A 12126-nucleotide genomic window follows, 5' to 3' on the forward strand; every position below is an offset into this window, starting at 1 on the left:
GTGTGAAAAGATTTGTTGTCAATGCTGCTTTGTTAAACACGTTGTTGGTCTCACCTGCAACTGGACTGGACATGGCTCGTTATTTCCTCCTGTATGTTGTTGTGTAAATCTCCCACATTGAATTCACACTAACTGTAATGTTGATTTAAAATATATATATATATTTATTTCATTTATATTACAGAATGTTACATAATATATACAGTCAGAAGTCATTTTTATATTTATGTATATTTTATACATATTATTTTATATATATATATTTTACAGATGAATAACCTGTTGCAATGACCCAAACTCACACCAGTACACTACATCACCACACCACACTATACTATAATATACTATACTATACTATAGTATCAGTGTCGAGGAATAACTAGTCACATGTGCTTGAGTTACTTAATTAAATGACAAAATAAATGTAATTTTATTTAGTTACAGTTACTGAGAAAAATATGTAATGAAATTACAGTTTCTAATCAAAATGTTGGTGATTACATCTGAGTATATTATATAAGCTCAAAAGCTAATATGTAGAATTTAACATTTCATTCTGTTGCTCTGTTCCAATTTTAATTCAAGTTGAATTGAAACACTTTTTTTATTTTTTATTTTATTTTATTTTTTTTTAATTTTCATCACAAACAAAAAGGTAACATCTACAGATAGACTCAACCATACCAACCCCACATACAAAAAACAACATAAAATAAAATAAAAAATTATGAAGAATAAAAAATAACAATAAATACAAATAAATTCAAAAATATATATTTATTTTATATTGAAACATTTTTAATAAAAGTTTGACAGTGATAAATCAGTGTTTCATTTGTTGTGAGGTTTAAAAATAATACAAAAATAAATTATTAATTATACAACAAATAAAATGTAAGGAAAGGAAGAGATGAATAAAAAACAAAACATTCGGGGTCTGTTAAACAAATTGGTGTAAATTTAAAATGTCTAAACAATTTAATTGTTTTAGTCAATTTAGAATTTTTGAGTTTTATATCATCAATCATGATCAAATATGTTTTAAAAATCATTATCTTTAAAAATAACAAAAGAGGGTATTCTTTTAAGCCATGTAATTTTATGTATATAATATTTTGCTAGGATAATAATCAAATTAATTATGTAAAAACTGTGGTAATATCTCAATCTTTGTACTAAATACTCAATATGTGTACTATTATTCTAGTATGCATCTCTTAGGATGCACTGAGCAGCAAATGACGTCACTTCCTGACAGCTTCCTTGCCGGTTGAAGAAGCGACATGTAACCATGGTAACCCGTGCCAACCTCACGTGACCAAAATGACGGTTTTGTGAAAATAAAAGTCTGAATTAAATTTAAAAAATATATATATTACGATTAAAAAAGTTAAATCTTATAGTAACAGTTTAATTGAAGCGTTATGATATGACATTGACAGAGCTGTCCGTTATAAACGTTGTCGTTACTACCGCATTGCATTGTGGGATCCGTAGTGTCCAGAGTTAAATACTGTAATATCTCCTCGGATATAATATCTAATTCGCGTACTATTTGATTTTCAGTTTCATACTAAGGTTTCAAACATACTATAAATAACTCACATACTGTTTTAGCGTTTAAAAGGTATTAAGAGGGATTTTTTGACGTTAACCGGTTAGCCTACGTCATGTGACTTCTGTGTCACATGACAACGCCCCTGTTAGAGCTACAACAAAATGGCGGCGTTCCTGCAGTGGAGGAAGTTCGTGTTCTTCGATAAAGACACGGTGAAGGATCCGGCGGATAATGGAAAGAACTTTGTGCTTCCGAGCGGGATATCGGCTTGTGACTCCGGCCGGGGTCACATTGTCCTGGGAGATATCCTTCAAACAGGGTTTAATGAGCTTATTAACGTCATAATGGTGTTCTATGTAGGCTAACGGTACTGACAGCTGATGTCAACACATCTGTTTGAGGTGTTTACATCAAACACAGGGGTTTACATCAGCTGCCTTGCTACCTGGCGAGGACATTAATCACTTTACCTTAACAGTAAAACAGCCAGGCTACAGTTAGAGTACCTACTGTACATGTTACTCTGGATTAACCTGCAGTCCTCCATAGCAGCTATATATGTATATTTATATACAGTTGTATGTACAGTTGAAGCAATAGATGCAGTAAGCAGGGCATGTATGCCAGTTCAAGAGTGCTCACTCATTCCTGCAGTAGTTTGAGGATATGGGAACAAACACTAGACTTTACACTTAGAACAATTCAATTGTAACCCTGCTGACCAATTATAACCTGTAGTATTCCTGTAAGGTGTTGTAGGAAGACTTTAGCTGTGGTTTCTGTGCTCCAAAAATACAAAAGCTATGCAAGCACAGAGAGAAGGCATCCTCTGCATCAGCATGCAAAGTACTATTCTGTCCATTTACTCTCCACCTGTGTGTGCTGGCTTGTTGCTTGTCAAGTAGGCTCACAGCTAAAGTCTTCCTACTGCCTAACAGAAATACTACATGTTATAATTGGTCAGCAGGGTGAGAGTTGAATTGTTCTAAGTGTAAAGTATAGTGTTGGTTCCCATGTCCTCAAACTACTACAGGAATGAGTGAGCACTCTTGAATTGGCATACATGCCCTGCTTTCTGCATCTCTTGCTACAACTGTACATATACTTGTTCTTAATCTCCAAAATATTATATTATGGACAGAATAGTACTTTGCATGCTGATGCAGAGGATGTCTTCTGTCTTTACACATCCTGTCGTGCATGCATGCATAGCTTTTGTATTTTTGGAGCACAGAAACCACAGCTAAAGTCTTCCTACAACACCTTACAGGAATACTACAGGTTATAATTGGTCAGCAGGGTGAGAGTTGAATTGTTCTAAGTGTAAAGTCTAGTGTTGGTTCCTATATCCTCAAACTACTGCAGGAATGAGTGACCACTCTTTAACTGGCATACATGCCCTGCTTACTGCATCTATTGCTTCAACTGTACATATAATTGTCTTTAATCTCCAAAATACTACATATGGACGGCAAGATCTGGCTTTTGACACGCTCCCTACAGAACGGTACAGCCAGGCTAAAGTTAGAGTACATATATGTTACTATGGATTAACCTGCAGTCGTCCACCTCCATAGCAGCTCCATAGTGTGGTGTTATCATTAGTCTACTTGACAAGCAACAAGTCAGCACACACAGGTGGAGAGTAAATGGACAGAATAGTACTTTGCATGCTGATGCAGAGGATGTGCATGCATAGTATTTTGTATTTTTGGAGCACAGAAACCACAGCTAAAGTCTCTACTACAAGAATGAGTGACCACTCTTGAACTGGCATACATAAGATAAGATAAGATGAACCTTTATTAATCCCTAGGGGGAAATTCAGGTCTCAAAGCAGCAAAGCGCAGATACAGAGGTACAGGTGTACAAAAACATTATAAAACAATAAATAGAAATACAGAATATACATAGTGAATGAACAGAGCGTGTACCGTCCGTCAATAAAAAGATGTAGTGTACAATAAATTGATGTAATATGTGCAGTCTATAAAGTGGTATATAGGATGTAGTGTAAAGTAAGTTTAAAGTGCACCAGTGGTTAGGAGAGATGGTTTCAGGTAGTGCAGATAGTCCAGATTGTGCAGTTTTCATGTGGGGGTCAGCCTTGGTTGTGGAGCCTGATGGCTACCAGCAAGAAGGACATGCCCTGCTTACTGCATCTCTTGCCACAACTGTACATATAATTGTCCTTAATCTCCAAAATATTACATATGGACGGCAAGATCTGGCTTTTGACACGCTCCCTACAGCTGACATCTTTTCAGGCCTACAAGTTGCGGGTAACTCATCTCTATCAGCTGAAGCAGCACAGCATCCTCGTATCAGTGGGGCAGGATGAACACGGAATAAACCCTCTAGTAAGTGAGCAGCTCTCCAGAGAAACACACAAACAAGTGTGTCAATGATTTTAATGGATCGCCACTAAACTGAATCGTTACTCATCTTTTCAGGTAAAGGTCTGGAACCTTGAAAAAAGAGACAGTGGGAATCCTCTGTGCACTAGGATTTTCCCTGCAATCCCTGGCAACAAACCGACTGAAGTGTCTTGCCTCAGTGTACATGAAAACCTCAACTTCATGGCTATCGGTAAGACACAAAGAAAGGGTCTGCTTTCTGCCAGCTGACCCAGTAATCACTGCTTGGCTACCAGAGTTTTCTCCTCCCAGTTTGTAATGGTTGTTGTGATGCTCGACAGGCTTCACAGATGGCAGTGTGGTTTTGACCAAAGGTGACATCACCAGAGACCGTCACAGTAAAACTCTGACTCTGCATGAAGGAACCAGCCCGGTCACGGGCCTCGCTTTCCGCCAAATGGCAAAGGTTACACATCTGTTTGTTGCCACTCTGGAGAAAGTCCACGTAAGTCTGCTGGTCACTCCAAGAACATTTGCGTGCATGGAGAAAATGAAAGAGTATCTAATGATAGTATAATTTTCCCAACCTGAAGGTGACCATACTGTACAGTCCTTCAACTGAAGTTCTGCCATTCTGACGTCCTGTCCACTCCCTTCTTGTGTCCCCCTGCTCAGTGCTACACCCTGTCCATCAAGGAGTATCCTAAAATAGAGCTGGATACACACGGCTGTGCGCTGCGCTGCTCTTCCCTGTCAGATCCCTCCCAGGACTCCCAGTTCATCGTGGCTGGTGAGGAATGTGTGTACCTGTACCAGCCTGATGAACGAGGGCCCTGCTTTGCCTTCGATGGACACAAGCTGTTGGCCCACTGGCACCGCGGATATCTGTTTTTACTCATCAGGGACGCAAAGTCACCCAACAAGTAAGGACAACACTGAATGCGTTGGATGATGGTGTGAGGGCAGTGCAGCAGATATACTTGCCTGACTGATTTTATAAGATGAAAATGAAGTGTTTTTTTATCCCAGGTTCTAGTCCAGCAGTTGATAAGTAGCTTAACAAAGTCTCGATGTTTCCTATGAGACTGTTGACGGTGTTATTTTTCTACTCAGACCAGAGTTCAGTAGCAGGGAGAGCTCTCCATCAGACAAACAGCTTCTGACCATCTATGACCTGGACAACAAGTTCATCGCCTACAGTGCCTCTTTTGATGATGTCATTGATGTGGTGGCAGAGTGGGGCTCCTTCTACATCCTGACCAGAGATGGAAAAATGTTTGTTCTTCAGGAGAAAGACACGCAGACCAAACTGGAGGTGAGGTCACAGGGAACCGCCTGTATGTGATGATTCATGACTTGCTTAACCGCCTTTTTTAGAGGGGTCGGAGTGGTGGACATTCAGGGGTAGATAAAAGGTCAACAGTTTATGTCGCATAGAAGTGGTGTACGTCATCTGAAAGCTGGGAACCTGAAGATTAATTTGAGATGCAGCTCATCACTGTGTGTCAAGTTGTTCATAAATCTGAATAAATATTGAAATAAATTGTAAAAGTGTATAAGGGCGTAGAACATTATGATAGAAGTATATGATGGTCATCCCCATGCTCTATTATCATAAGTTGTTGCAGCATTTTTTGGGGTTGATACCATTTGTTACACAGATTTGGTTCTAAATTTAACCATTTTTTACCACTTTAGAATTTATAAAAATGATCAATAATCCCTCCTAAATACCACAGTAAGACATCAAGACCTTGAGGAACACCAGAGAAAAAGCCATGCTAGGATTTGGGATCAACAACTTTTGACATTTGGAGATTTCTGCAAGAATTGCATTTTTCTGCAATTGGATGGCGAGCTCTTCTGTTGTGTAAACTGATCAGAAACCCCCTTATTGTCAGTCTAGCTAGGAAAGCCATCCATCCTCTGAATGCTCTAGGTCTCTAGTTTGTGGTTGTAAAGTTTCATGAGGCTGTGATTATCCTAGAGGTCACCACAGGTCATTTTATACAGTGAGGTCAAGCAAACTCTGGCGAAACTCGCTGCCCGATGACCTCTGAAAGACATAATAGCAGCAGCCAGGGCCGTCGGATTGTTAAGGGGTTAAGGAACAGTAATAAATGAACACACTGACTAATGGATGTACTGTGGATCAGGTTGCAGCGTATTCACCTCCTTGTTTGTCTTTTAAGATGCTGTTTAAGAAGAACCTGTTTGTGATGGCCATAAACCTGGCTAAGAGCCAGCACCTGGACAGTGACGGCCTGTCGGAGATCTTCAGACAGTACGGTGATCACCTTTACCTTAAGGGAGACCATGATGGTGCCATCCAGCAGTACATTCGGTAATTCTATCACTAAACTTTTTGCCAGGGCTTAAACTGTTGTATTTGCCTTAGATTGGACTGTGATATGTACCGTGTTTAAGCATTTTGTTTAAAAGTGTTAAAGATAGAGAGAGAGAAAAGGAGCCATGATGATTTTGGTTCGTTTTCAATGTTGCACTTCAACCTATTGCTCTATAATCGCCCAGCTTTCAGAGACTCGCTTACTGATCAGCTCCCCGTTGATAAAACCACTCTTAAAAACATCACTGTATTTTCCCACAGCACCATCGGGAAACTGGAGCCGTCATACGTCATCAGGAAATTCTTGGACGCGCAGAGGATCCATAACCTGACCGCATATCTGCAAGCCCTGCACAGGCAGTCACTGGCTAACGCAGACCACACCACGCTGCTGCTCAACTGTTACACCAAGCTGAAGGACAGCTCCAAGCTGGAAGAGTTCATTAAGGTGACTGACCAGTAAAAGGAAGCGCTGTTGATGTAGGTTTTGGGATAAATACAAATGAAAAAGTGAAGGGGCTCAGACAGTAAAATTTAACTGTAGTAAAACTACTAGGTGGTTTTTATCAGAGAACAGATGTGCTGCAGTAAAAGTACAGCACATAGTTTAAAGCCTACTTTCTTAACGAACAGTCACTAATGGCTGCTTTATTATGACACTATTGTCCTCCTCTTCTGTATTTAAACAGAGCAGTGAAAGTGAGGTCCACTTTGATGTTGAGATCGCCATCAAGGTTCTTCGGCAGGCCGGCTACCACAGCCACGCTGTTTTCTTGGCTGAGAAACACATGCACCATGAATGGTACCTGAAGATCCAGCTGGAAGACCTCAAGGTAAAAAAAACATGCAAGTAGCATAAAATGAACAGAAAGACGAGCTTCTTTTTCTTGCTAAGGCAAGAAAAGCGTTGTATACAGTAAATGCAAGTCCATGTGTTTCCCTTCAAAACCCAGAACTACCAGGAAGGGCTGCGTTACATTGGACGTCTGCCTTTCGAACAAGCTGAGAGCAACATGAAGCGTTACGGCAAAACGCTGATGCACCACATTCCTGAAGGTACCACGCTTCTTCTGAAGGGTTTATGCACCAACTACCAACCCAGCGGAGACTCTGCTGAAAGAGACAGCCTGGATAGGGGTCGGGTCAACAAGGTCAGTCTGCACTGCTTTTGTTTTCTTTTGTGTTCAGTGTTATGCTGTAATATCTCCCGTGGTCCTGAAATTACCAGTGGTCATATAATGTCAGATAAGGTCTTATGAATTACTGTTCATATTTGTTTCGGCATAAGGCCAACTCCGAGGAATTCATCCCAATTTTTGCCAACAACCCTCGGGAGCTGAAAGCCTTCCTGGAGCACATGATCGAGGTGGACCCCCGTTCTCCCCAGGGTGTGTACGACACACTGCTGGAGCTCCGGCTACAAGACTGGGCACACGAACAAGACCCTGCGGTCAGTCCAACACACACAAACTAGCTATTAATCCATAATACATAATAATAATGATATACAGTTTGCTGTAGACGGAGATTGTCGTGTGGTTATGTCATTCCAGAAAATTAGAAGGCTTTACGTTTTGTTTTTTTCTGATGTTTTTGTTTGACAGAGAAAAAAGGTGCTGCAGGGTGAAGCTGTGTCTCTGTTGAGGAGTGACAACACCGTGTTTGATAAGGCTCTGGTCCTCTGCCAGATGCACAACTTCAAAGAAGGTGTCCTCTACCTTTATGAGAAGGGCAAACTGTAAGTGAGAGAGACAGAACAGCATCTGAATATATGTGAAACCAGTCCTCATTACTCACTGCTTCCATGTAGCAATTGACACTACATGACAAGCCTAAAAGTGTGTGTGTGTACCATAGACTGTATATATAGATTGACGACGTGTCTCCACTTCCTCCCACTGTACAAAAGTGAAGCTGATACTATTATAGACTGGTGACGGTTATGGAGTGTTAAAATTACATCTCCTCTCTCGTACAGTTCCTGAGCCTCCGGCTGCTACTCCTTCACTCACAGCAGCTATCAATCATCACCCCCTTTTATAGCATCAAATAACTAATTAAAACCAAACTTCTCAGAAAAATGAACACTTGAATATACATCAGCGTTGTAAGAACTGCTGTCTTTGGGAAAAATGTATTTGACATGTACTTTAACTTTTTAATTTTGCTCAAGTCCCATCCGCTAACATGGAGGGGGTGGGATTTAAGACATATACTGCAGCCAGCCACCAGGGGGCAATCAAGATGTTTTTGGCTTCACTTTTGGGGAGCATGTGTGTAAAATAAATATACAGTGTATATTTTTATTTATGTATTTGTGTGCAGGTACCAGCAGATTATGCACTACCACATGCAGAATGAGGAGTATGGAAAAGTGGTAGAGGCCTGCAAGCGCTACGGTGACCAAGAGGGTTGCCTTTGGGAGCAGGCGTTGGGATACTTTGCCAGAAAAGAAGAGGACTGCAAGGCCTACATCAGTGAGGTCCTACATCACATTGACCAAAACAACCTGATGCCTCCATTACTTGGTGAGCTGGTGGACATCTTACTTCATACTTCATGCATGCCTGTGTTGGGTTTTGATCTAAATATCACATGAGAATCAGTTTAGGTGAAGATTTCTTAGCGTCAGTAGGATGTTGTTTGAAAAGAAGCACAGGATTAAATCCGTGATTTTTTTCTGCTGCCGTAGTGGTGCAAACACTGGCACACAACTCGACAGCCACTCTCTCCGTCATCAAGGACTACCTCATCAATAAGCTGCAGAGGGAGACCCAGCAGATAGAGGACGATGAACGCAAAATCCACCAGTACCGCGAAGAGACGGCTCACCTCCGCTCCGAGATCCAGGAGCTCAAAACAAGGTGGGTCATACGAAGGATGTCATGTTTTCATTGATAAACATCAGTTCTACCAGTTTCTTACTGCAGTTCTGTCATCCTCATTTTTGTGGTGGCACCTGAGGGCTGGCTGCTGATGTAACCTACAGACTGTATAATATAACTGTAAATCTTCACCCCTATATATTTCTACACAGCGCTAAAATATTCCAGAAGACCAAGTGCAACATGTGCAACAGCCCCCTGGAGTTGCCGTCTGTTCATTTCCTGTGCAGCCACTCCTTCCACCAACACTGCTTCGAAAGCTACGCCGAGAGCGAGGCCGAGTGCCCGACGTGCACTCCAGAGAACCGCAAAGTCATGGACATGCTGCGTGCCCAGGATCAGAAACGTGATCTGCATGACCACTTTAACAGACAGGTAACAATACTCGAGCTCTGTTAACCAAAACAGTATTATTAGTGTTCAATCATTCACTTCCTTTCATTTAGTATGATTCCCATAATCTGTTTTAATCTAATAATCTGCTTTACTCATTAGGTTATACTTGATTTTATTTTAGCAGTTGACTAACTGAGTAGAAGTCTGCAGCTCTCCTCTTTCATTGTGCCCATATACGGCGGGCTAAGGCTGGAGTATTTGGCCCGTGCAAGGCTCTACTCTACAGCCTTGGAATGGTTGATTAAATGCAAGTGCTTGTGTCTTTTCTATTGTTTTCAGTTACGCAGCTCCAACGATGGGTTCTCTGTCGTGGCTGACTATTTTGGTCGAGGAGTGTTTAACAAACTGACTCTGGTCACCGACCCGCCTGGCAGCAAAACCGTTGGGAGTCTGGAAGTCAACCTGCAGAGAGACATTCTCATCCACACCAAGAGAAACTCTTAAAAAACCTCATCTTGTGATTATGGTCTGAATCCTACCTGAGCAGGCACTTAGTGTTGAGCTTCACGTCAGCGCATGCTCTCGACCATATGTTTCACTGCACGCCGGGACGCCACTTTATTTAGCAGCGAATGCAAGCTGCCTGCTTTTAGTACCCGTGATGGACCTATTTGCATAATTGTGTTCCTAGTCACGATTCACTGGGGACTGTATAAATGTACTTTAGTTTAAAACATGTAATACTGTGTCTTAAAACCTTACTGAATTACACATTGGAGAAGATGCGTTTGCTTGTACTAATTAATAATCTTGCACATAACACTCGAAAATAGTTCAACCGTCTGTCATTAATGAAATTATTTGATGCCTGTCCCTCTAAGTGGAGGATTAAAAGTGTGAATAAAGTCATTATTAAGTGAATTTCTTGATGTGCCATTGTTTCTGGACTTTTTGCAGTTTATCATCTGCCAGTGTTAAAAATACACATAACTTGTCAGATGATGAAATCCTATTGCATTACTATATGATTACATCAGATTACATCAGATTACATTGTATGTTTGTCATGATCTTTGCAAAATGAATTTACCCTGTCATTCCTTTTAATTTCATAATTCAAAGTCATATTACTGCAAATAAGCTCATGTTTACTAATTTAACATCAAGCTACAGCTTTAATAAAGTAAAGATATGTTTGTCAATAAAGTACAGGAAACATGCTTTATAATGAAAAGACAGATTTACTAAATTAAAATTAAGAAATCAGTGTAACAGTAAACAACACAAAGCCTTTATATAAAAAAAATGTCCTTCAGTTCACTTAAAATAAAGTGAGTAAATAAAAAATAAAAAAAATAAGTGAATGAATTAATTTTAAGGAGCATGTGGTTTGCACAGACTTCCTGCAAATGTCGTCATTCGGGCCACGCCCACTATCTGGACGTGGACCAATCAACTATAGCCAGAAGTTTTCTCTACGTCACTCACCTCACGTGGACCAATCAGGGAGCAGTGCGTGGAGCGAGGTGGGCGGGCTCTAGACTGGAGGGTCATTGCCGGTTGTTGCAGCAGGACGTCAAGACAACCGACCGTTACTACCGGAAACAAGGGGGTGTTCCTTTCAAAACAAGAGCACATAAATTGTCTGTCAGTACCAGAGACTACAAGAAGTAAAAACACTCCTTTTAATAACAGTTTCACGTTTACCTTAGTAATTATTTGTTTAGCTATTTGTTAGGCCACAATGAGATAAAACAACTTCTCTTAGAGAATGGTATTATTAATAATAATAACAATAATAATAATAAATTGGACTTATATAGCGCCTTTGAGAGGGCATACAAAAATCATACTAATAAATAACAGAGGAGAAACTATAGCTAAGTAATTAAAAGAGTGATGTGTAGGAAGAGTGACGGTACGTGTCCACAGGCTCCGTGCTTTCCACGCTCCCCATCATTGTCTATGCAAGCAGCCGAGCAATGCATTCCGGTAGCGTGGCGTCGCGATTTGAGAGACTAGGCGTCTCGACGCCCGCTCCTCATTTGCATAAAGTTGAGGTCCTGGCTACTTTATGCAAATCACGGGCGTCCGACGCGACTCGCCGCCTCTCGAAACTCCCGATAATCTTTTAAACTAAACGTTGTCGATCCAAAATAAAGACAGATTCAGCAACTGCATGGGTTATTTCTCGCCTCAAATGTTTTCAGAAACACATTTCAGTGAACTATTTACGTGAAATAAGAGAAGAAAGTTTCCAAACAAGCCTCCATACTGGTTCCGGTTTGAAAGCTGGGAGCAGCAGCCAACGGCGGGAAAGCGTTCGTCCAATCAGGAGCCGAGTGCCTTGTTTCTAGGGACAGCACTCAAGCGTCCAATGTTGGGAAGCGCCGCGTCCCCTCGCGATAAAAAACGCCCCTGTGGACACGTACCATTAGAGGTCAGAGGCCTTGATGAACAGGTGGTGTTTGAGAAGGCTCAGAAATCTGCACTGAACTCAATGATCTCCTCGCTGACACTAATGGAACATTATATTACTGCTGGACTATCGTAATGGATCGCATTATCCTGTCAATCATTCTGTTACTTTATCCAGTAACAATGTAGGGGTCTCATTTATAACCGTTAACGTACATTAATGGA

General features: G+C 40.8%; 1 protein-coding gene across 1 annotated transcript; it reads left to right on the forward strand.

Annotated features, from left to right (window-relative positions):
- The first annotated feature begins 1695 nt into the window (after positions 1-1695).
- Positions 1696-10404, forward strand: vps11 (VPS11 core subunit of CORVET and HOPS complexes). The gene is made up of 16 exons (XM_037749489.1): positions 1696-1861; positions 3770-3918; positions 4012-4147; positions 4257-4420; positions 4591-4838; positions 5029-5230; positions 6108-6259; positions 6524-6710; positions 6952-7095; positions 7216-7413; positions 7551-7712; positions 7867-8000; positions 8588-8790; positions 8955-9126; positions 9300-9522; positions 9823-10404. Exons 1-16 carry the CDS (start codon positions 1720-1722, stop codon positions 9985-9987), a joined length of 2781 nt encoding a protein of 926 aa, XP_037605417.1. The 5' UTR covers positions 1696-1719; the 3' UTR covers positions 9988-10404.
- The last annotated feature ends 1722 nt before the right edge of the window (positions 10405-12126 follow it).

The sequence above is a fragment of the Sebastes umbrosus genome, chromosome 17 (assembly GCF_015220745.1).
Source record: "Sebastes umbrosus isolate fSebUmb1 chromosome 17, fSebUmb1.pri, whole genome shotgun sequence".
NCBI lineage: Eukaryota > Metazoa > Chordata > Actinopteri > Perciformes > Sebastidae > Sebastes > Sebastes umbrosus.

Coding starts and splice junctions, on each gene's coding strand:
- vps11 (XM_037749489.1), top strand. CDS start 1,720: ATGGCGGCGTTCCTGCAGTGGAGGAAGTTCGTGTTCTTCGATAAAGAC. Junction 4,421..4,590: donor CCACTCTGGAGAAAGTCCAC/GTAAGTCTGCTG, acceptor CCCCCTGCTCAG/TGCTACACCCTGTCCATCAA. Junction 8,791..8,954: donor CCTGATGCCTCCATTACTTG/GTGAGCTGGTGG, acceptor CTGCTGCCGTAG/TGGTGCAAACACTGGCACAC.